Source organism: Clytia hemisphaerica, unplaced genomic scaffold (assembly GCF_902728285.1).
Source record: "Clytia hemisphaerica strain Z4C2 unplaced genomic scaffold, Clytia hemisphaerica genome assembly, whole genome shotgun sequence".
In the NCBI taxonomy this organism is placed as follows: Eukaryota; Metazoa; Cnidaria; class Hydrozoa; order Leptothecata; family Clytiidae; genus Clytia; species Clytia hemisphaerica.
This window is the reverse complement of record NW_027103519.1, coordinates 383,057-411,029: the sequence shown is the minus strand read 5'-3', so window position 1 is coordinate 411,029 and position 27,973 is coordinate 383,057. Positions and strand designations below refer to the sequence as shown.

Sequence of the window (27,973 nt, the reverse complement as noted above, 5' to 3'; positions counted from 1 at the left end):
CCTAGAATTCGCCCGCCGGACGCAGTGTAGACGGAGTCATAATTCGATTGGAAAGCGAGGGCAAAGTTCGGGCTATTAATTCATGGTGTGGTTTTTGTTAGGTTTTTGCTTATAAAAGGATTGAGTCATTGAATAATTAAATACATCCAAATTTAACTTTGGTTTTGCTTTACTTTCTGTACTTCTTTGATTGGACATCTAGAGCAGCCTTAAGGGTTTGCAGTCAATTTGTAGTAGGTATAAAAAGAGTATTGTTAATGGTCTCTCTACACTAAGGGATTCCCGTAACTTTCAGTTTGTAAACAAAACGATCGCTTTAACTCAGTCGACTTTAGCAGTAACATATTTTTCGTGATACAAGTACTAACACGTAATATCATGATACGAAAACCTACAGAAGTACAGAAGCAATTTAAAATACAATCCTGCTGTCACGTATAATTGCACGCGCATAATATAGTACAGCTAGACCAAACCTAAAAGAAACAACCAGAAACCATCAACCCGCGAGCCCGTTGACACTCAACAATCAACGCTGCTCAAAAAAAGAAAAGAAAAATATGGCAGTAAAAAGAATTCAGAAAGTAAGTTCATTTTTATATTTTTTCACCTGTAGCTACCTCTGAAGAATTTTGGAAAACATCAAAACTAAGCAGCCAATATGGTTTCCAAAACTTTTATTGGAATTTGCATAAAACCCGAGTATGGCCCGAGCTGGCCCGAGAATTCGGGCCGTGTTCGGGCCACACGCGGGCCACACTGTGCCACACTCGGGCCAATTTTTGAAAACATGATTTAAACAGGCGTGTAATTTCAGGACTGAATTTTTTTAACATTTTCTTTGAGAAAAACTTGGTTTCTCTTATTTATATTAAATATATGAATGTTGTAAATTCATATAAATATTGAATGTCTTATTTGGTATGCAAACATAGTTATAAATATACTTAGGGTGGAAATATATGCTCGTAAACTGGTCCCTGGTTTTAAAGGTTGGCAGACGATATCATCCACCAGGATGCAAGTGAAATTTTTCAATCTACGGACCTAGACGGGGGTTCGGTTATTATCAGTTAGGGTTAGGGTTGGAGCTCGAGAGTCACAATATAAGGCCGAAGGCCTTCTTAGGGGCATCCGGACCCTGTGACCTAACTTAGGATCCCGTAGGGATCCTTGTAGGGGCACCGGTAGGGTTGGGAGCTTTCTTAATAAGGGTCTGTAAATTACACACTATAAGTATTTGTGAATGACAGTATTCTGCCGTGTCTCGTTGGCCCTAGCGGTTAGGCATTGGGTTAGTAAACGAAGGTTGCTTGTATTTGGTGGTTCGAGCCGGGGTCGGAGACCTATTTCACCGGTACGTGCAAATTTCAGAAAAATACTTAGAAAACTAATAGAAACACTAGAGAAAGTCAGAAAATCAGGATAGAAGATAGGAAAGTAGAAAATAGGGGCAAAATAAGAGAGGATGCATCCTGGTGGATGATATCGTTTGCCAACCGGTTTTAAACTGAAGCGTGTCCATGGGAAGCTCGTAAAGTTTTTTTGAGCGATATAAACAAAACAGACAAATCTTATTTTGTACTATTTTGTTTGACTGGACATGCTGAATCAATTTAACATTTAACATGGCCCGAACATGGCCCGAATGACTCGGGTCATGTTCGGGCCAAAAGAATTGATAGGGTCTCTTGGCCCGAACATGGCCCGAAGAGGCCCGAGAATTCTCGGGCCATGTCGAGAGTCGTCTTTCAGGTCTCCCCATGCCATGCTAGCGACTCCAGAAGTCATGCAACTTTCGTTGACGTCAAACCAAATGTTTCATTTTTCCGTGAACTTTGAACCCTTCGAAATTTTTTTCTATGTATGCTGATGCGTTCCGGTTTTTACTAAATGAAAGCCTGTGATCTTAGCTTTCCAGCGGTATATAACACTGTGGAAACGGGCTAGACAGCAAATTGGTAAAATGCCGAACTTTTTGCAACATTTTGAAAATTGTTTACCGACGGGAGAAAAAAAAATTTGCAACTATCGATGAACAAATGTGTCTGGAAACGGAGGAAAATGTATTTGAAGGCTGAAACTTTGTATGTTTATTAGAAAAAGGGTGAGGAATTCAAAAATCACAATCGCTAATTCTAGTTCTTTCATTTTCATGTAGTTTTTTTCACTTTTTTGCTTCTTTAGCATGGGAATGTCTAGCCTGGAGATCCATGCTATGATTTCTTATTCTATATACTGATGGCGAAATATATAGCATGGTATGGGCTGACAGTTTGAATTTCCCATATCCTAATAACAGTTGAAAACACAGCCAATCAAATCCTGTTATTGTTTCACTGGTCACACTTTCTTAAAGAAAGCGTAACTTCCGAAATTTGGTTTTTATTTTAGATAGTGAGGACAGCGCTAAATTCGAATTTCCCACTGTAATTTTTTTGAGGCCAAAATCGGACTCACAGCTCTGACCCGTCAAGTAGGATGCAAAGAGGATGCAATCTTGGAAAAAAATGTAAAGATTTCCATCCCAAAATGTGCTTCGACTCAATACGAAAAGGAGAATGTTTCGCAACATCCTGCCGTTTTGTTCATGTGAAGGGAACCAGAAGAGAACCCATTATGGTTAAAAACACAGTAACTCACAACAACAGCAAGCTATTGGCAGAAAAAGATGATGAGATCAAATCCTCTGAACCAGATCATTTTTTAGAGATTGTCCGTCTGATGAAGGAAGAAATCATGGAGACACTGGACAAAAAGATCACCTCGATCGAGAATCATCTTCATCACCTTCAGCAGACGCAAACCTCTCAAATACCCCAGTTTCCTATGCCAACTGTACCGATGATCAGGCAAATTCCTCACCAAGCAAACTTCAATCCAATTCAGTTCCAATAATCAACAACTTTGCTTTTTTTAATGTACAAGGACTGTGCCCGCAAACTGTACCAAGCAAAGTTCCTTTTATCGAAAATAACATATGTCATAAAAGTTTACTGTTTGTTGGCCTATCAGAAACATGGCTCAACAACCATAAAGATGCTGAACTAAAAGTAGAAGGTTATACTTTGTTCAAATGTGATTCATCACGCAAGAAAAAATCAAGAGGGAGAGCAACTGGAGGAGTCTGCTTCTACATAAGAGATGATATAGCTGCTTCATGTGAAATAATCTACTCCCATAAATCACCAAGTGTACCAGGGGAGGGTCAGTGTACCAGAAGGTGGCATGTATCCTGGGGTGGGTGGGTGTTTGAGAAAAGAATTTATCATGTACTACCTGTGTACTATAATTGGGGTGTTGGGTCCAAAATCTATTGTGATTTTTACTACCTGTGTACCAAAATAGGGGTGTTGGGTCCAAAATCGATGTTAACAGTGTGGAAACAAAAAGGTTCATAAGTTATCTGCTAAAATAGAAATGTAAAGTTGTTCTATTATAAATTGATCAAGCCAAGTTTGTCCAAGATCATTCTTCCAAACTTCTTGGAATGAATTGAAATCCTACCAGATCCGACTGAAATGAAGGTTTATCGAGTCAACATTTGAATTCAAACATTAGCACATTAGAGGTGCCAACTCTCACGCATTGGGTGTGAGACTCTTGCATTTCCACATGGTCTCACGTAATTTTTGAAAAGTTTGATTTCTCACGCATTTTGGATTTTTGAGAAATTTTTTCCTGTTTTTCCGATTTTTGGAAAAAAGTTTTCCCAATTTCCCGATTTCCTGATTTTCCGAAAAAAGTTTTTCCGATTTCTCGATTTTTGGAAAAAATGTTTACCCGATTTTCCGATTTTTGGAAAAAAGTTTCTCTATTTTCCGGATTTTTCCAGGTAGTACCCGGTAGTAAATGGGGGTATGGGGTGGTTTTGGGATTTTTCCATGTAGTATGGTGTACTTCAGGGGTGGGTGGGTGTCAAGTTTTGAAAAATACCCTGTAGTACACATACATGCCGATTTCTAGTACACTGACCCCCCCTGAGTGTACAACTCCTTTGTGTTTACTCAAAGACTGAAAACTTGGCTATGCTTGTAATATATAGACAGCCTGACGACAAGAGTAATGGAAATCCATCAACAGCTAAAGACCTTCTTACACCGCTCAAAGGTGCGAAACAAGCCCTTTCCGCCTTGGAACCTGTCCCAAACATATTTTTTGGTGGCGATTTCAATCTTCCAAAGTCAACATGGCCTGATGGACTACCCAAAACTGGATGCTCTATGGAAGAAAGATCAATGCTGAATGATCTAAATCGATTTTGCAACGAGTTGTTCATGTCCCAATATGTCAATCAACCCACACACAAAGATGGGAACACCCTAGACCTTGTCTTCACAAATAATGAAGATCTTATACATGACTACTCAATTTTACCAGTGTTACAAAGCACTTCACATCACAGTATTGTTATGGTATCAACTAGGCTCAAAGTTCAAAATTTTTCTAGTAATGATGATAAACCAGAACCACGTTCCAAATTCAACGCTTTGAATTTCTTCTCAGATGAAATTGATTGGAATAAGTTAAAGGAAGATTTGAATCAAATTGACTGGGATGTAAAACTTAACAGTGATGATCCACAAGAAATTCTTGAAAGTATCAATCAAATATGTTTGGACGTTTGCAGAGGACGAATACCAATCAGAACAACCAAAGATACCAGGAAGAAATCAAAAGTTGAAAGATATCGCCGATCTCTTACGAAAAGAAGAAGAAAAATTACAAAGCAATTTTTAAAATGCACGTCCTAATCAAAGAAGACTAAAATAACAAAGGAACTTTTGACAATTGAAAAGGACTTACAAAAATCATTTAGGGATTCCAAGAGTTATGTTGAAAATATAGCAATCAATTCCATAAAGAAAAACTCAAAATATTTCTTTGCTTATGCGAGAAAGAAAGCAAAGATAAAAACGAAAATTGGCCCTCTGCTGAACACAAATGGTGAATTGACGCAACGTAGCAAAGAAATGGCTGAAATTCTGTCAAGACAATATGTTTCCGTCTTCAGTGCACCAAAACCATTCGATATAATACAGAGTGAAAATGATGAAGTCAACGTAGGTATCATTTCAGATCTACAAGTTACAGAAGATGATTTAATAAAAGCAATCAACGATCTGTCCCAAACTGCAGCACCAGGTCCCGATGGTTTCCCTGCAACCTTTCTCAAACAATGCAAAGAAGAACTTTCTATTCCTCTTTGTATCCTCTGGAGACAAAGTTTGGACAAAGGGATTGTCCCAGACAAACTTAAAAGATGCACAATCACACCAATCCACAAAGGAGGTAGCAGATCACTGGCATCAAATTATAGACCAGTAGCCTTAACATCCCATGTCATCAAGATATTTGAAAAAGTACTCAGAGCACATATTGTAAAGCACATGGATGAAAATAATCTGTTCAATCCCAATCAACATGGATTCAGAAGCGGGCGTTCATGTTTGAGTCAGCTTTTGGAACAATATGACCTGATACTAAATATATTGGACGAAGGTGCTAATGCGGATGTTGTGTACCTAGATTTTTCAAAGGCTTTTGACAAAGTAGACCATTCAATTGTCCTACGAAAAATAAAGAAACTAGGAATAGATGGAAAATTATTACAGTGGCTAAAGTCCTTCCTAACAGAGAGAAAACAATCAGTGCTAGTGAATGGTGTCACTTCTGAATCACAACAGGTCATTTCAGGAGTCCCTCAAGGTAGTGTTTTGGGACCTTTGATTTTCCTCATATTGATTGGGGATATTGACAAGGAAGTGGTGCACAGCTTTCTCAAATCCTTCGCTGATGACACTCGCGCCACAAAGGAAGTCAAAACTCTAGAAGATGCTGTCCTACTTCAAAAAGATCTTGATAGAATATATAAATGGACGGATGACAACAACATGAAGCTGAATGATATAAAATTTGAACTCTTGCGCTATGGAAAGAACCATGAGATCAAGACTCAAACAAGCTATACATCACCGTCTGGTGTTGAGATTGAAAACAAAGATGTTGTGAAAGACCTTGGAATCCTTATGGACAGTAATTGCACATTTCAGAAGCAAATTACTGCAGTAATCGAAAAGGCTAAAAACTTAACATCTTGGATCCTGAGAACTTTTTCTTCACGATCTTTAAATTGTATGACCATACTATATAAATCATTGGTGATACCAATATTAGAATATTGCTCCGTTCTGTGGAGCCCAAATGCAGTTGGTCTCATTCAGAGACTTGAAGATATTCAAAAGTCCTTCTTACGAAAGATAAATGGCACCCCAAACAATTATTGGGAGTGTCTAAAACAGACAAAAATTTACTCTCTTCAAAGGCGAAGAGAACGCTACAGAATAATGTACGTCTGGAAGGTGATAGAAAAGAAAAGTGGTATCAAAACCACTGAAAACCCCCGGCTGGGCCGGATCTGTACACTGTCAATTCCAAAGAACCAAACATCAAAATTTAGAGACAGCACACTTGCAGTGCAAGGTGCAAAACTTTTTAATGCTATGCCAAAGAGCATCAGAAACCTCAAAAACATTTCTATCGATAAATTCAAAAGAGCCCTGGACACACACCTTAAGTCTATCCCAGATGAACCCCAGATCCATGGATATACTGGGTGCAGGAGAGCTAATTCCAATTCAATAATTGACATGAAAAATATCTGCTGAGATTCTTTTTCTCTCGACAGATTGATCACACAGAGGCGTGGTTCACCAAGAACCTTACCTGAAGCAGGATGCTCGAACAACCACACAAGTAACACAAGTAACAAGTAAGTATTCATCAGATTTAGAAAAAATACCCAGACGGGTTCCTGTCTAGGGAATGTCCCAAAAAAAAAGTTTTTATTTCTGCCGAAATGGATTTTCTTTTCATTTGGGGTTTCTCCTTTCAGAAAAACTTATTCTTTACTCATATCATAAGTTTTTGTATCTCCAGAGGCCCCTTGAAAATAGACCAACTCACTGTGATGTCATTATGTTTTGGTTTGTCTTGTTTAGTCTAGCAAAGCTGCATTGAAATACAGGATAATTGAGACAAATGCCCCCAATTTAGCCCCCAACTTTTGTCTCTTTTACCTTGGTTTTCAAGCTGAAAATCTTAAACAAAAGTGAGACCAAGCAAGATCACAAAAACAAACCAAAACAAGTAAGAAGTGGTCTACGGGTCCTACCACCTTTTTTGACTCATTTCAACCTTTTCCAAGCTATTTTCTTCTAAAACAAAAATAAAACAATGCAATGTCTTCTTTTTTCAAAAAATGATATACTGTATCTTTCGTTATTTTGATAAATATACTAAATATTTTACAAATATTTTTATATAATAATATTTTAACACCATCAAAGAATTCTCAGTCCAAATTTGAGGTCTCTAGCTACACTAGAAAAAGAGATATGCAAAATTTAAGAAGCGTGACTTTTTTTTCTTTTTTGACACATTTTTCGAATTTTTCCAAGCTTTCCTAACCTTTTTTTTGACATTTTTAGTCAAATTTTTGACACTAAAATTTGAATATCTTTACAACCACTTACCTTAAGGGAAGAAATTTTCGCGAGAAGAAATTTTCGCGGAATTTAATTTCGCGAATGAGCCGATTTTAAAAGTTTCACGGAATTTAATTTCGCGATTGAGAAGAATTTATCAACTTAGATTAACTTTTAAGCATCACGGAGTTGTTTATATTTGTTTATATTTGATAAAAAATACACGTTATAATGCTTAAAAATCAATTGTGTCCATCTCTTTTGGTAATACCTGGTCAAAAACAACAAAATAAAAGAAGAAGAAAAAAAATCGAATTTCGCGGAATTTAATTTCGCGATTTAACAATTTCGGTGTGTTTCGCGGAATTTAATTTTGCGAATTACGCCCAAATTCGCGAAATTAAATTCCGCGAAAATTTCTTCCGCGAAAATTTCTTCTCGCGAAAATTTCTTCCCTTAAGGTATCCTCTGGAGGCCTATGACCCCTCATTTTCTTTCTTTTTCAAAGCTCTACAAGATAGGATAGATTTTGAAAAAAAAATTAAAATTTGAAAAATCTTCTGGAGTTGCTAGCCATGCCATCTGATGAGGTGCCGTTCGAGCGCTGTCATAAAAAAATAGGGATAGTATTGACTATAGGGACAGTGATTATAGGGACACATTGTTTGTATTGTATTCTTCTTTGATTGACAGGTCTTTTGATCCAATTATAAAAAGGGGGAATGAAAGCTTTCTATTACTGATTTAATTAAAGAATTAAGAGCCAGTTTTTTTAGGAGCGGGGCAGGTCCAATAGTTTGAAACTTAGATTTTTTTCATTTTTGGATATGTTGTTAAGTACAATCATAGAATTATTAAAAGAGTTAGAATAGAAAGTGAGGGTTTCCCTATTGCAAGACGCGCGCCTTATCATTAATCATTCTCTTTCTTCTTGCCGCTTTTCATTATGTTCTTTCTGAATGGTGATTGGCTGAAACGCTATAATAGAAGAGATTTTTCTTTGTTTAATGTTTGACTTATTTTAAACTAACTTTGAACTAAACATGATTCAAAACCAGGTAAACAAATCGAAACCAAAGTGAGGGAAAATCTTTGAAGGTATTCATTTCTGGGAAGCCTTTTACGCCCTTTTACCACGAACAAATAATTCCCATTGATTTTCGCAGTCAATAGTCATAGTTATATCATTTATAACTTCAAAATTTACAAAACGTTGCATCATATAAATGTGTCTGAATGGTGCAACTGGATATAAGCTTATTGAAACCAAGGGACGTCATTTTTTTATCAAAGTCACTCAATTTAAAAAGCAGTGATGATGAAGAGCAGTCTTTAAAGCAAATTTCACAGTTATCACCATGTTGTCGGAAGGTAAATGATGGAAGAGGCCCCCCCAGCAGCACTCCTAATCACACCATCACGCAAAAAAATTTACTCTATCACGTATCACGAAAATCGCTAAAATTTGTCATCACGCAAAAAATAGTAGACTTGAGTCGTTTATAATGTGTGTAATACTAATAATAATAGTAATACGGGATTTAATTGTTCCATTCATTACTTTTTGCTTTATTTCTACTATGTATAAATTATTCGTCTAGCTTGCTAGACTAAAAAAATAGCGAAAAATAGCCCAAATCACGCATCACGCCTCAAATTTTTGCCCTATCACGCATCACGCCGAAATCTTCATCACGCCATCAAGCCAAAAGAAATCTCTAATCACGCCATCACGCAAGAAAAAAGTCCCAATCACGCCATCACGCAAACCGCTGGGGGGGGGGCCTCATGGAAGATACTCTCCTGGGTGTTCTTGGGGGGCATTTTTCAATCTTCTCAGCTTCTGATTGCAGCTACTGCAAACATGTTGGGGATAAACCAATGGCATGTCCTTTTGAACCTCAAAATTGATCCCATAGAAAATTAAGAGCACTTCCTTGAAGATACTGATGTGCTTCACTGTTTTGTAACTATACTTCAGAACAATTTTTTCTCCACAAAGTCTGCACAGATCTTTCAAAACATTTACACGATTTTCATCAGACATTTCTTATTATAATTCTAGAATAACATACACTTCTCATTAAAACAAGGCAATAAAAAATGAAACCATATAAACAGCCATTTTTATTTTTCTGGCACTCAAACTATCAACAAGTCAATTATTGAAAATTCAAAATGGCGGATTATTTTTGTTGGTAAATTTTGAGCTGAAATCAAATCAAATAAACCAGCTGCGCTGGAAGCTCTAGCCGTAAGCTGAGAAAGATGCAAGGATTAGATAAAATAAACAGGTCGGAAATGGAATGCAAAAAGGGGATTCATAATATGCATAACTGTTATATTCTTCGGACATACCCTGAAATTTTCTCTCTATTGCGCGTCATATGAGTGTCACGGGGGCCAAAATTAGCACATAAAGAAAAAAAACGAACTAATTAACTTTAGGGGTGATTTTCCTTAAAGGGTAAAATTTGTTTGTGCGAATGGCACCTAAAGAAGCGAAATCAGCAAAATTTAATCCCCGCAAAAGTTTATCCCATTAAGCCACCGGTTTTTAGCTAAGCATTATTTTTTCTGCTGGGATAATACTTGGAGAAGAGTAGGATAAACCAAATAAAATGGTTCAATAGTGTGTATGTAATAAATAGTGTTATATTTGGAAAAAAACCTGTTTCGCGTTTGAAAAATGTTCAAAAGGAACGGTCGCCCCAGCCAATGAAATTACGACAAAGTCCAAAAAATATCATTTTCAGTTATAACACTGTGAAAATTTCTCCGATCTTGTTCAAATTTACACAGGAATTGTGTTTTAGTATCCTTTACTGAATTCTCATAATGATATGTTTGTAAAAAATCTGTGTCGGGTTTGAAAAATCAAAAGGAATGGTTGCCAGCCGCGACAAAATTACGACAAAGTCCAAAACGATCATTTTCAGCCATAATACTGTGAAAATTTTTCCGATCTTGTTCAAATTTACACAGGAATTGTGTTTTAGTATCCTTTACTGAATTCTGATAGTGATATGTTTGTAAAAAATCTGTGTCGGGTTTGAAAAATCAAAAGGAACGGTCGCCAGCCGCGACGAAATTACGACAAAGTCCAAAAACGATCATTTTCAGCCATAATACTGTGAAAATTTCTCCAATCTTGTTCAAATTTACACAGGAATTGTGTTATAGTATCCTTTACTGAATTCTCATAGTGATATGTTTGTAAAAAATCTGTGTCAGGTTTGAAAAATCAAAAGGAATGGTTGCCAGCCGCGACAAAATTACGACAAAGTCCAAAAATGATAATTTTCAGCCCTAACACTGTCTGACTGTGAAAATTTCTCCAATCTTGTTAAAATTTACACAGGAACTGTGTTTCAGTATCCTTTATTGAATTCTCATAGTGATATGTTTGTAAAAAATCTGTGTCGGGTTTGAAAAATCAAAAGGAACGGTCGCCAGCCGATGATGAATACGACAATAACAAAGTCCAAAACAGGATCATTTTCAGCCATACATAACACCACAAAAATATGTGTATCAATGGCTGTGTGTTTGAAAGTTTCATTGTCAAGTTTGAAAATCCAAAAGGGACATCATCATGAAAAATGACCAAAAGTCCAAAATAGATCATCTTTACAGCATAAAATCATGAGAAACACACGTATTTGAATTCGCTTGACAAGACACAGACAAGTTCTTTTAGTGATAACTAGCAAGTGAGATAAATTAATACCAGTATTTACACTTGCAGCTATCTTTTTACACTAAAAAAGCAAATTCTCACCCTTCTCTAGCAGAAAATTTGGCAAGAATATCGATTAGGTTTTCTCGTGACCAGCCAATGTTTACTTCACTAACTGATTTGTACTGGCATGTTATTAGGAAGCTAACCAGGGGGGGGTCCATGTACAAAAAAGCAGCATGTATCATGGGGTGGTTGGGTGTTTTCAAAAAAAATTTGCTGTTTAGTACTTGTGTACTATACATAGGGGTGTCAGGGTCAAATTTCGGATTTTCTGCTTAGTATTTGTGTACTAAAGAGCCAAAATCAAATCAAATTGTGATTTATTTTAGATTTTTGTCGAAAATATTTTTAAATTCTCAATTGTTTTTTTCAATTTTCGAGAAAATTTTTTGAAAATTTTTTTATGGGAAGAATAAAAAACTTGCCCCAAAGTTTCAAGTTTTTTGGCTTAAAATTTTTATTTTATGAAGGGGTGTAGGGGTATATTTGGTAGTTTTCTGGATAGTATATTGTACTATGTAAGGGGGTGTTGGGTTATATTTGGCAGTTTGCTTGATAGTATATTGTATTATACAGGGGGTGTCAGGATGTATTTGGGAGTTTGCTGGATAGTACTGGATAGTATATTGTAAAATATAGGGGGTGTTGGGGTGTTTTTGGGAGTTTTCTGGATAGTATTTCGTACATTTTGTACTATAGGGGTGGGTGGGTATTTAAAATCGAAATTTGCTACAAAGTACTGATACATGCCACTGTATTGTACATGGACCCCCCCCCCTGAGCTAACTTCATTTTCATCAACTTTTCTCTATCGATTGCTCAAGCAGGAGCGCACAATAAGGGAGATAAACAACACAATAAAGGAGATAATATCTCGCGCTTTCGTTTTCTTCAGCGGATTTCCCGCTCTCCCGAACATCCGATAGAAACCGAATCGGGAAATACTTTTTTGGAATCTTAACGCCGTCCCCCCCAACACCCATTTTAATGCTCACCTGCGGCTAGAGCAAATATAAAGCCTTTCTTCCACTCAAATTTAATGGAATAATAAGCTAATGAAAGATAAACTCATCCCTCACACTCCCTTAAAACGACATCAAAACGACGCATATCCCTCAAAAGTTATTTTGCTATCAAGATACTATATAAAAACACACTTTTGAATGTTTGACTCAAAATTTCAAAACAATGAATTCACTTAGGGTAAAACATTTTATATGGTTGGAAAGATGAACTATTGAGCAATGTGTTTACAAATTTTCAGGTTTTCAATCAGTTTCTGGGGAGTTATCAGTGGAAAACCCAAGTTGGATAGAGAGTTCATAAGTGATGAATTTAAAAAAATCATTACTCAAAACCAGGATAGAGAAGTGTTTTCGTTCCGCGCCTCTAGGATCAAAGAGCGCCGCTTTTAAAAGGTTATATAAAAGAATTGATCTTTTACGGCGAGAGATTCTATTCTAACTCTTTTAATAATTCTATGGTACAATGAACTGAGAAAAATCCCAAAATAGTTTGGTCTGAAAATCCATAATGGCAGATTTATGCCAATTTGAAGTTTTTGACATTTTTGGGCATTGCACTTAAAAAGTTTTTTGGAATCCATAATGGCAGATTTATGCCAATTTGAAGTTTTTGACACTTTTGGGCGTTGCACTTAAAAAGTTTTTTGATATAGAACCATGCTTCCTGAAATCCAAATGAGGAATCGGTTTTTGGTGATTCTGAAACTATGGTCAGTAAACTATACAATTTTCAAAAAAAATCAAATTTTCAAAATGGTAGCTAGAGTTATGACGTCACAAAAACACTACAAATTTGATTTTAGGGTCATTTTAGAGCCATCTGACCTGTCCCAGGGGAGTTTGTAATAATATAAGGGCTATGATGAATCTTTTATATAAAAACAATGAAACTAGGTTTTTTTTGACTAGAGCTGAGGTCATTCTATTACAGCCAGTAATTGGCAGTTAGAAAGTAAATTTTATCTGAAAATCATGATTCCTCATCACATTCCAGAAAGGTTTCTAGGAAAATCAAATATGGTACTCTTCGAAAGCTTATAGAGGCTGAAATTTCACTCAAAAGCGGCTTCTAACTCCCTGACCCCCTTAATTTTGTAAAATTGACTTAAAAGTACATGTTTGGCTTTAATTTTTGCCCAAAATGAGTACCCGTTTAAATCCTTAAATCTGCCTTTTGAGCCTTAAATGTTTCTTATATGTTTCTAAACTTTCTGACCTAATCAGCCTCATGGAAGGCTGGATTGAAAAAAAAACGAATTAAAAATGTTATTTTTTCTTTCTCAGCCTCAGCATGTTTCTTAGATGTTTCTTAGTTTTTAGGCATTCTGAGCCTCATGTTTCTTAAAAGTGTGTTTCTTAAAAAAAAAACGTGTATTTTACTTGAAGATTCGAAATACTTGTTTCAACTAATCATTTTTCAAAGTAGTTAAAACTTTTTTTGCTTGTAAGAAAAGCTAATACGAAGCACCCTTGTGTTAGTGAGAAACATATATTCGTAAACAATTATCATTTTGCTATATTGAAGTTGAAAACCAAGCTAAAAGTTTTAGAGACCCCTATCTCAACAAATGGGAGGACTACTTACTACTGCATACAGGGCTGACTAAAGGGCTATCATGAGTTGTACTAACGAGGACTTTCTTAAAACTGCATTTTTAATGAAAAACTTAATGACCTACCAAATCCACCAAATGTTACATTGTGATTTTTGGACCTACCCCGGTGGGGTGGAGGTCCTATAAATTAACCCGTGTTCGTTCGTTCGTTAGTTAGTGTGTTAGTTACCAGCTTTTCTCGAGATTGGCTCATTAGTTTTTTCTGATTTTTGGCACAAAGGTGCATGACCACAAACCCTCCAATGTGACGGAGCCCGATTTTCGAAAAAAAAATTTTTAAGGCAAATTTGGGCCAAAAAACGGCTTAAAAACGGGTTTTTTGGACTTTGTAAAAAATTGGATCATTAATTTTTTCTGCTTTTTAGCATGAAAGTAGGGTACAATCATAGTTAAAGGATGGCTCAAGCAGATTTTTGCAAAAAAATTTTTTTGGCTCAAAAATCGCATTTTTATCTATAAGAACCACTTTTAATAAGAATACATCAATGTTCTTATTATTATTTTTATTAGTTTTTTACGATGAAAATGTCACGGTGGAGGGTAATGATTTGAGTTTTCTGTAAACACTTATTATTTTTTTGGCTGAAAAACGAAACTTTATCTATAAGAATCACTATTTATGAGCATAGATCAATGTTATTAGCCAAATTGTTTTTTTATTATTATTTTTTCTAAGAGAATAAAATGTCACGTTAGAGTGCGACGGTTTGAGTTTTCTGGAAACCTTATTTATTAAGCTGTGCATTTTTCTGTCTGATAGTAGATAGTGGTTTTTATAAAGAAAAGCGCTTAATAGCTTTTTTATTTCTTTTTCAAAAATCTTTTTCAATAGTGTTGATAGTTTCTCTCAATAGATATGCTTTCATTTTCTTTATTTTTTGTATTTTGACCAGTTATGTCTTATGTGTTTCATTGTTTCAATGTTCACTGATTAGTTTGATAACCAGGTAGGTCCATAAAAGTATCGCTTGTTTTACTAACCCTAACCCTAACCCTGAATATTTGAATTTTTGCTTCATACATTTTCTAAAACAATCGCGAAATGCGATACTTTAATTCGATCTTTGAGTGTTCTCAACTTCAGTTGAGCTACAATCTGACAATGTCTGTCTGTCTGTCTGTGTGTGTGTGTGTGTGTGTCTGTCTGTCACAAAAACTTTAGGGCAGCCTGTAGACTTCAAAAATGCTTGGATTTGGCTGAAATTTTGCACACTTGCTCCTTGGGTAAATATCTGGGGGGGGGGTTTTTCTTTTTTTGAAAATTTTGATTTTTGGGGCCTGGGGACGAGTTTTTCGCCAAAACGAGGCTAAAACTTTAGGGCAGCCTGGAGACTTCAAAAATGCTTGGATTTGGCTGAAATTTTGCACACTTGTTCCTTGGGTGAATATCTGGGGGTGTTTTTTTCTTTTTTTGAAAATTTTGATTTTTGGGGCCTAGGGACGAGTTTTTCGCCAAAATGAGGCTAAAACTTTAGGGCAGCCTGGAGACTTCAAAAATGCTTGGATTTGGCTGAAATTTTGCACACTTGTTCCTTGGGTGAATATCTGGGGGCAGTTTTTTCTTTTTTTGAAAATTTTGATTTTTGGGCCCTAGGCACGAGTTTTTCGCCAAAACGAGGCTAAAACTTTGGGGCAGCCTGGAGACTTCAAAAATTGTTCGATTTGGCTGAAATTTTGCACACTTGTTCCTTGGGTGAATATCTGGGGGTGCTTTTTGCATTTTTCAAAAATTTTGATTTTTGGGGCCTGGGAACGTGTTTTTTGCCAAAACGAGGCTAAAGATTTGAAGCAGTCTACAGGCCTCCAAAATGATCGGATTTGGTTGAAATTTGGCACACTTGTTCATTGGGTGAATATCTGGGGGTCTACAATTGGGCCTATGAATGATTTGAAGCCACTGAAGTTGAGCCCAGTGCGTTGCGCACGTTCGACTATGTTCATTAGGTTATGATATACTGACCTTGAAATTTTGACCAGTGGCAGTGGTAGATATTCTCAACTTCAGTTGAGCTAGAATCTGAGAATGTCTGTGTGTGTGTCTGTGTGTGTGTGTGTGTGTGTGTGTCTGTCACCAAAACTTTGGGGCAGGCTGGAGACTTCAAAAATGGTCCGATTGGGCTGAAATTTTGCACACTTGATCCTTGGGCAAATCCCTGGGGGGTGTTTTTTCATTTTTTCAAATTTTAATTTTTGGGGCCTGGGGACGAGTTTTTCGCCAAAACGAGGCTAAAACTTTGGGGCAGGCTGGAGACTTCAAAAATGGTCCGATTTGGCTGAAATTTTGCACACTTGATCCTTGGGCAAATCGCTGGGGGTGTTTTTTTCATTTTTTCAAAATTTTAATTTTTGGGGCCTGGGGACGAGTTTTTCGCCAAAACGAGGCTAAAACTTTGGGGCAGGCTGGAGACTTCAAAAATGGTCCGATTGGGCTGAAATTTTGCACACTTGATCCTTGGGCAAATCCCTGGGGGTGTTTTTTTCATTTTTTCAAAATTTTAATTTTTGGGGCCTGGGGACGAGTTTTTCGCCAAAACGAGGCTAAAACTTTGGGACAGGCTGGAGACTTCAAAAATGGTCCGATTTGGCTGAAATTTTGCACACTTGATCCTTGGGCAAATCCCTGGGGGCTTTTTTTCATTTTTTCAAAATTTTGATTTTTTGGGCCTGGGGACGAGTTTTTCGCCAAAACGAGGCTAAAACTTTGGGGCAGGTTGGAGACTTCAAAATTGGTCCGATTGGGTTGAAATTTTGCACACTTGATCCTTGGGCAAATCCCTCGGGGTAATTTTTTCATTTTTTTCAAAATTTTGATTTTTGGGGCCTGGGGACGAGCTTTTAGCCTAAACGAGGCTAAAACCCAAAATACTATAATTTTTCTTAAGCCATTAAGTTTACAATTGGGCCTACGCATGATTTCAAAGATACTGAAGTTGAGCCAGTGCGGTTAGCACGTTCGACAGTGAATAATTAAAGATGATTTGCAAAATCGGCCACCAGCCTGGTTGGTATTTTACAGACCAGAATGTAAACTTGACCGGTTGTAAACTTGACCGATTGATTCGTTCGATTCGACTGAAATTTGTCTAATAAAACGGACAAGTAACAGAAAAAATTCGTTCCCATGAGTATTTGGTACTTTGCAGACCAATCTGTAAAATACACGTTGACTACCTGCCGGAACTCAGGAACTACTGCTTTTAACTTGAAATTTTCACAAGTGATAGATATTGACCGTCTAAGACAATTTAATCACGTGAGCGGTTTGCTTTTTACAGAACGATCCAATTTTTACCTAAAATGCTCACTTTCAGCACAACCACTCGTCTGATTTTGCTGAAATTTTGGCTTTTAAGCTTGTATTATCCATACCTAACACTTGCTAAATTTTCCAATCAATAGCATTTCCAATCAATAGCATTTCCAATCAATCGATACAATATCCTAGGCAAAAGAACGGGTATCACAACACAACCTTGTACTGTTGAATGTTATTATTATTATTTCATTTATTTCAAGTATCTACCATAGATAATTTATATCATTTGCACCAACAACAAAAAGAAAATGAAAAAATAGAGTTTATTAAATTTTGCAAATATTACAAGTTCATAGATCTAAAAGTTTAAGCTTAAGCAAACTAGATTTAAACGTGGAAATATCTTTGGAATTCTTAAGCTCATCCGAAAGTTTATTCCACAGGATACTAGCTCGAAATGGGAAAGAGTTAAAGCCATGGTGTACCGTCGAGACTTTTTTACGGACTGAAAGAAGATTTTTAGAACGAAGGTGACGTTCGATCTTCCGGGACGGGAACAGCCATAACATGAAAACAGGATTTCCAAGATTCCAAGATTTCAGAAAGTAATTGTCGAAGGCGTAATTCATGAATAGTCGTGGGATTTCGTAAAGGCACATCCTCTGTTTCAGGAGGGATTGAATTGAGAATTTTTGCTCCGCGCTTAAAAACCTTCTGAATTTTTAGGTAAAGTGTTTTCATACAAAACATCCAAATAATATAGGCATACATAAATTTTGAAATGATAAAAGCATTAAATAATAAAATAGATTATTTGTAGCTGATTTGGTGATTAACTTCCTGATCCTGTTGAATCTGATGACATTGTAGTTTGCTGAATGGCAAAGACTAGAAGTATGAGATTCAAAGGATAACTTGGAGTCAAACACAATACCAAGCAGTTCAACTGAATCAGAGTTTTTGATAATAAAATTGTCAATCTTTATTTCAATAGATTGATCAACGTTATGTCCTAGTAGCATCATCTGAAACTTTTTCTAAAGTAAGATGAAGTCTGAAATATATATGTAAGATCAATTTTTTTGTTCACGTGCTTGTTCTTGTATTTGTTACAATGCAAACTTTCAAAACCGTGTGACTTTTTCATAAAGAAAAAGCAAAATCGATTGGGTTTATATTTCTGATTGGCGTTTTTTTGGTGCGATTATTTTTGTTTTAGCCAATCACAGCTTTGAAAGATCATTCGATATTCTAGGCTACCTCATATCTTCCTTCGTTTCGAGCGTAAAACTACTACTCTTCGGGATATGACCACTGCTCTTGTTTTAAATCGCATGTGCACTGAGGTTTTGATGAATCAATAGAGAGTTTCGAAACCTAAACAAACCAGCTGTGTTTTAAACATTCTTTTATTTGAAAAACATCCTTTGGGAAAGTTGTCTATTATGTTTAAACGTATCAATAAGCAATTCCCGGTGGGGGTTACTAGTGGCCGCCTTTAGCAGTGTCTATAGACCAAGAGTAAGGCCTAAAAGCCTGGAGCTGTCTATTGTGTAGACTATCGATATTCATCCCAAATCTGAATGAAAAAGATCAAAGTTGTATGTCAACCTGGGTAGATTCTCTTATACGGACCCATGGTCTCTAAAGTGAATATGTGCCTTGCTTGGATTAATGCGTGAGAAAACCTGAAATTTCTTCTCCGCTTTTCTAAAAAAACTGCCAAACCATCGACTTAAACCGCTTACAAACACTTATTTCGGACTTTATCTTAAACATTGGTAATTTGTTTATAGGAATATCAAGATATTCAAGTCGACCCACCAGCACAATGTTCGGCAGGACCTGTCAGTGAAAATGATTGTAAGTCAACTTCCTTTCTTTGAATCACTGTTTTTTGTACTTGATAACAAACCACACTCAGAAAACGAAGCAGATTTGAATTGAATAGGTTCATGCCAATTCTCAACTTTAGTTGTGCTAGAATCTGCAAATTTCTATATATGTGTCTGTCCACTCAAATCTTTCGAGGGAAGCTGGAGACTGTTGAGAAATTTGGTTGAATTCCTGGGGGCTATTTTTTTATATTCTTATTTACAATTTTTGGGGTAAGGGGAACGAGATCTCAAAATCTAAAACTTTGAGCAAAGCTGCATACTTCAAAAATGTTCTGTTTTGACTGGAATTTTGTACATTTTGTTTTCTAATTTCTTAATTTTGGGGCTTTGGCTTGAGTTTTGCGCAAAATCCAGGCCAAGCTATAATCTCAGCTAACTTTATGATTTTACAAATTGACCTACCTTAAGGGAAGAAATTTTCGCGAGAAGAAATACGCGTAGAGCGCGCGCCCCAGGCTGAAGTTTACTGATTTCCTATTCTCTAATTTAATACGACCAAAAAAATAATTATTTTGGAGGTGTCGCACTAATAATAGGAGGATATAAATTGCTCTGAATCTGGAATCTTTTTATCGTACTAATAATTAGAGGAAAAACTTTGTAAAGGCGCGCTAAATTGGAGGAAAAATAAAAAAGACAATTTTTTTTTTTATTTTCTGTTTTTTGTTTTTCTTTCTTTTTTAAGCTTTTTTCTAACCCATATTTTCTTCTCTTTTCAAACTCTTCCAACTTTTCACGTGTCATCTGCCTCATTTGGGCGAAAAGATCAGCGTTCTCAGTCTTAAAAATAAAGCTTGCGGGAATTTCCATTCCTCCTTTAGGCAGGTCATGAGAGTATCTCCTTTCTCCTGTAATTTTCACCGACAATCCTCCTCCATTCTTGATGAAAAAATATGTTAATTTTGACAAAAATTTGGGAACGTGTCCAACCGTTTGACCATCACTACAGATAGCAATCGCGTATTGATCTTCGACTAATGCACCAGGTCTAACTTCTGGCTTCACAGTCAAAATGGAGCCGATATCAGCAGTCCACCCAGTCCAGCTGTAGATATGGTATCCTCTAATACAACAAGCAGCTGTAAATTCCTTTTCCAATACTATTGGAATTTTTAAATCTTGAACAAGAAGAGATTTAAAAAGATTGTCACACATTTTTGTTGTTTGTGTATACGCAAAGCTGTTTCTTGTCGAAACGACCTGAGAAAAAAAGAAGTCGCTGCAGTGGAACTTTGTTTGTTAAAAAAACTCACAGCACAATCGAATGTTTTTGACATTCGAATGTTTTCTTCGGCCATCACTTTTCACTCGCGAGATCTATCTTTCTGAACTTACACGTGTGGTTTATTTTGTTCTTGTTCTTCGAAAGAAAATGTCTACCCAAACGAATATAATCGGTTTTTTAAAACAAGCATCGAATACCAAAAGGAAACGCCAGTCAACTATTACATCTTTCCTGGCACCTGGACAAAATCAAGTTGATGACTCTGTGGTATATCTAAGAAGTAAGTACATACTATTTTGCTCTGCGAAGAACAAATAAAATCTTCCCTTTGCGTTAAAATTACCATATATAGTTGGTATTTTTTTGGTAAAAGTATTTGAATTATTATTTTTACCATTTCAGGTAAAGCAGCAGCACCCCCACCGAGTAAAAAGCGTGTCGGACGACCACCAAATTCACTTACAGATGACCAAATCAATCGAATGCTGGAAAGGAATCATGACTACAACGATCTCTTACGAAAAGCCACGTATTTTGATTCAGTTATCATCAACTTTTACTTAAACCCTGACAGCGTGAAGAATGCCAACGAAATTGAACACTCCACCAGAAAACGTTACACCGAGAAAACAAAAAGGGAAATGAGAGAACACTACCTACTCACGCAAAACTTTGTGGCTTCTGCCAAAGCTTTTAATGTTAACGAATCCACCCTTCGTAATATTGTGAAAACCCTCCCTAGAAACGTTAAACCGATTGACAAAGGAAACCGTTCAGGAGCTGGTAGGCCATTAACATACCCCTTAGAAGTTGAAAATGATCTTGTATGCTGGATTCTCAAGCTAAGAGATATGCATTTTCCAGTATCTGTGCTCGCTTTACAGGAGAAGGGAAGAAGTGTTATCTGCCCTCACAATCCCACATTCAATGCTAGTCGTGGTTGGGTCCAAAAGTTTTTCGCAAGGCATCGACTATCCCTACGCAGCCGAACATCTGTCAGCCAAAAGCTTCCCCAGCAACTAGAATCTTCTATCACTAAGTTCTATCTTGATGCTGGTCGCTACATGAGGATCGGTAAATATCCCTTGTCACTTGTTGGGAACATGGACGAAACACCGGCATTTTTTGATATGGTACCAGCTAAAAGCATCACTAAAACCGGTACCAAAGAATGTGTGGTGAGAACATCAGGTGGTGAGAAAAAGCATGTCACCGTAGTTCTGTCAGCTGCTGCAGACGGAACCATGCTGCCTCCAATGGTAATCTTCAAAGGCAAAACCGAAAGAACCATTGAGAAACTGCGAATACCGGAAGGATTTGTGGTAAAATGCCAAGAAAAGGCTTGGATGGACGAGCATCTCATGAAAGTATGGCTTGATGATATCTGGTTAGAATACATCAAGAAGGTCTCCAAGGATATCGGGTTCGAAAATTCGCTGTTAACGTACGACGCATTTGCAGCACACAAAACGGATGATATCCAGAGTAAGTTGGTTGAAAATAAATGCGATGCTCTAATGATACCAGCAGGATGCACATCGAAATGCCAGCCAATGGATGTGTGCATCAACAAACCTTTCAAAGCCATTTTGCGAAAATGTTGGGTTGAACACGTATCTAAAGTCATCGAGAAAATGCCTGAACCCTCATCAAAACCCGACTTCAAGCTTCCACCACCAAGCAAACAAGATATTGTAGACTGGGTTGAGAAAGCACACAAAGTTCTGTCAAACGACAAAGAGATGGTAGCCAGATCATTTGAAGTATGTGGCATCACAACAACTGATCCAAGCAAAGTGAGAAGTGGAGAATTCTACGAACAATGCATGGGTAATGCTAAAACTATCTTAGATTTAGAGGACGATGCCACTGAAAAAGACGATGACGATGACGACCCTTTTGAATTGTAAATAATATTTTTGAAAATTTGAAAAATTTGAAAGAACAAAACTAATCCTGAAAAAATCAGTTCGTACTATAATTAGAGGAAAATTTGAACTTTACCGTATTAAATTAGAGGAAAATCAAAAGTAGGTAAATGGGTGCTCGCACTAATAATTAGCGGATTTAAATTAGTTCAAAATGACGAAAATAATTTCCTCGCATTAATTAGAGGACGATCTTCTTTCCCGACAACTTCCCTACCAATCGTAAACAACATTCAGTCCGCAAACCACCGCTTAAAAGTTAAGCTCCCTACTTGATTTATTATTTCCGTTTAGTATTTCACTGGCAAGCTACCATCATGGGCCCGGTATGGAAGATTTATTTACGTTTTTTTAAGATTTTTAAGACCATAGACTTAATTTTTCTAAATTTCAACGTTTTTAATTTTGCACGAATTGAGCCTTTGCTTTGTTTCGTGAAATGCAGAAGCTATTTGGCGTTGAATATCTGAAGTATAAGTTAAGTGAGGAAGTAGATGTTCGTTACATAACTCATCTGATTAAGCTTTCCTCTAAATACCGTTTACGAAATGTATTCACCCGGAAGCTTCCATCGAATTTGAAACAAACAAATTAATTGACAAATCGTTAAACAAATTACATAAAGACCACTTTCGGATCAAATCAAACCGTTAAATAAACACCCATCAATTAATTGTTTTGACTTGCCCATGCAATTATTATATTATCAATATCGCCATTTTATTTCTAGCCGGACACAGCATATCAAGGGGGGATCTTCTTTTTGACCATCAACTTCCCTACTGATTATCCTTTCAAACCACCAAAGGTCAGTACGAACTTTTATTTTACCCTCTTCGATCGAGGTTGTACATCCTTGTGTGCCTGTATTTTTTGGACCTACCTACCTACCTACCTCGGAGGTCCTTTAAATTGACTGATGTTCGTCCGTTCGTTCGTTCGTTCGTTCGTTCGTTCGTTCGTTCGTTTGTTTGTCTGTTACCAGCTTTTTCTCGGCATTGGCTAATTAGTTTTTTCTGATTTTTTGCATAGTGATGCAAAATGGTAATGATCAAAAAGTGACGGAGCCCGATTTTTGAAAAAAAAAGAAAATTTGAGCAAATTTGGGCCAAAACTGTCTAAAAATGGGTTTTTTTGGACGTTTTTTGTGTAAAATTGCTTCAATTTTTTTCTGATTTTTGCATAAAGATAAAGGGCAAGGTTCTCTAAAAAGTGGCTGAAGCTGTTTTTTTTCGGAATTTTTTTTTTGACCGTAAAAATCGGATTCTCTTTTTGGAGAAATTCTCTTTTGTCATATTTAGGGAAAATGAGCATTTCTCTCGATTGACGTGGTATTTTTTTCAGATTTTTTGCACACTGATATAAAATGGTATAGTTTAAAATCTGATAGAGCCTGATTTTTGAAAAAAAGTTTGTTTGGCAAATTTGGGCCAAAAAGTGCCTAAAAATGTTTTTTGGACTTTGTGTGAAATTCCTTCTTTAGCTTTTCCTGATTTTTTACACAGTGATGCAAAATTGTAATCCTTAAAATGTAAGACTTCAAGATTTTTTTAAAGAAAAAAGTTTTAGCCAAATTTGGGCCAAATTTTGGATGTGTGGAAGTTGCTTCATTAGATTTTATCTTTAAAGAGCTAGAGTTATCTTTACATGAAAAAAAGGATCGTTTTTTTTTGTGCCCAAAACTTAGCATGGCTCCTTACCTCTAAAACATCGGAAAGCCAGTGTGAGACAAACTTCATCATGTTTTTCAAGCTTACGTATCTCTATGCTATGCTGTTTCTTTTTTTTTTTTCGCTCGAACATTTTCATCTTCATTCAGCATGTTTCCGACTATGCATCTTTGATAGGTCCATTCAGCATGTTGCGTGTTCGTCTACTTTTTGGGAGTTATTTCTTTTCTTCAAAATTTTCTGCAAAAAGTATTTTTGCACTTGTTTACTTATTTTGATTTCGTTAATCCAAAATAAGACTACGGCAATTTACACAGTCTTTATACATGGGTAGCAATATATGCTTGACTTCTGAAAGCTTATGCATGTGGAGAAAATGATATCCCATCGGGCCTTTACAAGCAAGTATTATTAACTTTAAGCTCGTGCAAATTGCTCCATCGTCATCCTTATGCTATCCCTACAAGTATAGATAAGTGAATAAGTATTCAAAATAAATATCAATCATTGCGTGCACCCTGTGCTAGTATACAACCTGCAGTGAGACTGTTACCCCCTTTAATAACGTTTTCATATTAGCATATGGATATTTTTGACGATCCCTTTCTTTCTTCGAACATTGTTAATGCTATGCTTTTTCTTGGGTGATGATATGAAATCGAGCTTTAAAATACCTTCTTATTCTTCTATATTTGTGTATAAAATACTGGGATAATGACTCGTTCGTGAATTTTCGAAGAAAGGGCTTGTTGATGGGTTTGAAGGTCATATATTCTGTCCCTCCTCGTATTTATTCAATAAATGATTATTAATTTAATCCTTTGCAAATTTTTTGACCTGTTGTTTTCACTCGTAAAGATCTCGGAGAGATGAGTAAATGTTATAGGTATACAATCAATGTTTCACTTTCATCTTTTCTTCGCCTTTCTGTTCCGTTATTGATGAACAAGTTGTTTTTTATCGATATTTTTATGACAAGGGTAAAGAGCAAGGAGTGGTTGTGATTTTCTGCTTAATTGTTTACCAGTACGAATGATGAATATTGTCTTGTCATCTGAAAGAAATAGGACGTCCTGATCACCTCGCTCCCAACCCACTCGACGACAAGGATACTTAAAATGAGTTAAGCGAAAAAAATGGCTTTCAGAGGAAACACTTCAAACGATCCGGCTTTTCTAATGGCCCTGGTCGCCATCCATATTTGCAGAAAACAATGATTTTATGCATACGAGATATTTTGATTTTTTGTTCAATAATAGTAACAAGTCGCGATGTGAAACAGGGTTGTCTAATATCATGCATTGTCGTTTGTCATGATGCTTAATGATCAGTTGATTGACAATCTTTTGTTCAAAGATGAAGAGAAGCATCGGAAATTGAAGTGATTAAGTAAACTGTTAGTCAAATTACTCGTTTGGTGTGTACCAATTAATATCTAAATGTTCATTCATTATTTGTAACCAACTCCCTCGGTTTAAGATTCAACATTAACTATCAACATCATTAAACATATTGCGCTTTCAATATACACTTAGCTAATTAACACACAGCCTAATAACCCACTCGAAAATTGATCTCACAAGAAACTCCTTAACTTGTTATACACTTTCGTTTCAAAAAAGTTTAACGGAAAATATTTGAATCTATTTATAAATAAAAATAAGAGGATAAATTTTGAAAAGAAAAAGATTTTAAAAAGAGTTTCACATTTCGTTTTTCTCTCGCTAACTTATGGAGCAAAATAGGAATATATGATTGAGTTTATTTTGGTGCCTTGAGAACAAGTGGCGTGTAATTTGATTTAATCGCGCATAATGCAAAGTTTATTATTGTACCATTTCGAATTTTTCTTTCCATTTTTGCTTTTAATTAATTCGCATTTAACGAGCTGCTAATATCCTGTGAATTTGACCGCATAATATGTAGTTACCTAACCCTTTGATACACTGCTCTCAATTACTGCTTAATTGTTATCAATGTCTCTAATTGCTCCAAAGTTCTTTTTACGACGGTAGAAGTCTAGTGAATTTTTGTCGAATAATGCAAACCTTGATACCTTGTTATTGAAATAAGTTATCAACCATAACATTTCGAAGGAAATTTTCGGTGGTGATCCCCAGAACTGACATCCCTTGAACAACTCCAGGTTGATAGAATTGTTTCATTGTCGAAGTATGTTAATTCCTAATATCCTTCAGTAAATACAAAACGTTTAACTTGTTTTATCCAGGAAATGGCTTTTACTAATCTCATTGCAATTGATCCCTACTACTCTTTGTGTGATCAGGGTTAGCTTATTAATTTCTTCTGAAATACACTACAGTAGTATATTAATAGTAAATTGTTTTGCACAACTAATTGCTGCTTGTTGAAGAACGGAAAAGTTTCGCCAACGTCCCTTCTCTCATCTCGCTTCCTCTCTTTTATAATCTTATCTTTTCAATTTTTAACGATCTTGTTGTTTTAAAGCAATAATATATTCCTCGCCAGTAAAAAGTTTGCTAAAATATTTGCATTGTCACTCTCCTAATCTACCATTGTTGCCGTTATTTTTTGCCAGCCAACCTGATATATAAACCTGATATTTGTAAACAAAAATAATGGACTTAGAATGAAGGAAAGTTGTTAAGCTGAGATTGCGGAAGGCTGACCCTCTCAAGTAGCGGATGTGATTTTCGATTTTTGCAACTACCGTTTAATATATTTGTTTGTGTTCCTCTAAAGTTCATTTTAGTTTTTTCTTCAGAACCCTTTTCTGATTTCTTATTTCGGTTTTGATTAGGCTTACTCGACATTTTTTTATTTCAGGCTGTATGTTTTTCTTGTGAGCTTAACTCACTTAACCTTCAAAAGATATTTGTAATGACTTGTGACTTGTACCGTCATTCCCAACACTCAAATATTTGTTTTCCTTTCAGGTTTCATTCAATACGAGAATATACCATCCAAACATCAATTCGAATGGTAGTATATGTCTCGATATTTTACGAAGTCAATGGAGTCCTGCACTAACTGTTTCCAAAGGTATTTACCCTTGTCCTTTGTCCTTTGTATCTGCGCAGTGGGTTTTAATTTTATTTTTTATGAAGGTAAAAGGGAAAGTTGAGACAATCGCCATAACGATGGATGTGAAAAGCATTCCTGGGTTAGAAAAGGAAAGAGCGTTTGTTGTAGGGATAATCTCAATGTCGACATTTTCCACCGTGTTGATCTGATTTGCAGGACACACGTCCAAGAGGAAATTACATTGGAACAGATTGTTATGTGAAAGCTTAGTGCAGTTTATGGAAGGGGATATTATGCGGATACTTAAATGGTGCTTGGTCTTCCTTTCTCTTTGTTCTTCTCAATTGACATGATGAGTTTTGTTGTATAACACTTTCCTTTGTTTCTCTTTCCTCTTTACAATATCTCATCTTTTCGCTTGACTACTACTCCATCATTAATTTTCTCTCATTATTTTTCAAACGTGTGCTTCATTTCCCTGTTCTTTATGTCATTTTTTAGCATGATTTGATTTGCTTTTTCTATTTATCAACTTTGGTCTAATTGGGATGTCTCCAAGAGACAGTAGGTTTATAATTAGCAAGTTTTGTGGAGGGTTGCCAGTGCTTCCTCCTCCTCGAATCATCATCATCTTGTTGTTGTGGTCAACTTCTGATTTCATAACGTTCCATCAACTAACCACACATTATTTGAACTTGTTTACCAAATATCATACGTTGCAGATTTTTTGAGAAATCACCAACCATCTTTTTTTCTCCCTCTTTCATAGTACTGCTCTCAATATGCGCGTTGATGACTGATCCCAACCCTGAAGACCCGCTGGTGCCCGACATCGCTCGAATATATAAAACCGATAAAAAGAAGTATAACGAAACCTGTAAAGATTGGACGCGACGATTTGCAATGACTTAGTAACAAGTCCAATTCATTCCTATTTTTATTTGTAGTTCATCTAATTATGTAATTTCATCTCATTTTTTACCCTCTTGACCTTAAACTAAATCATTAAAAGCTTCGTTTTAAAAATAGTTTCCATTTTATCAGGGGAAATTTTGTTAGTTTCTTCAGCTTATTTCTCAGCCTTTAAATCGTATTTAAGAGAAGTTTTTGTTTTATGAAA

The 27,973-nt window shown here is 36.1% G+C and overlaps 1 protein-coding gene across 1 annotated transcript; it reads left to right on the top strand.

Moving 5' to 3' along the window:
- Window positions 1-49: 49 nt before the first annotated feature.
- LOC136799364 (ubiquitin-conjugating enzyme E2-17 kDa-like) lies at window positions 50-27,973 on the top strand. Its single transcript, XM_067056075.1, has 6 exons — window positions 50-584; window positions 18,923-18,989; window positions 22,472-22,503; window positions 22,908-22,985; window positions 26,766-26,871; window positions 27,623-27,973. The coding sequence occupies exons 1-6, from the start codon at window positions 561-563 to the stop codon at window positions 27,763-27,765; spliced, it is 450 nt and encodes a 149-aa protein (XP_066912176.1). The 5' UTR covers window positions 50-560; the 3' UTR covers window positions 27,766-27,973.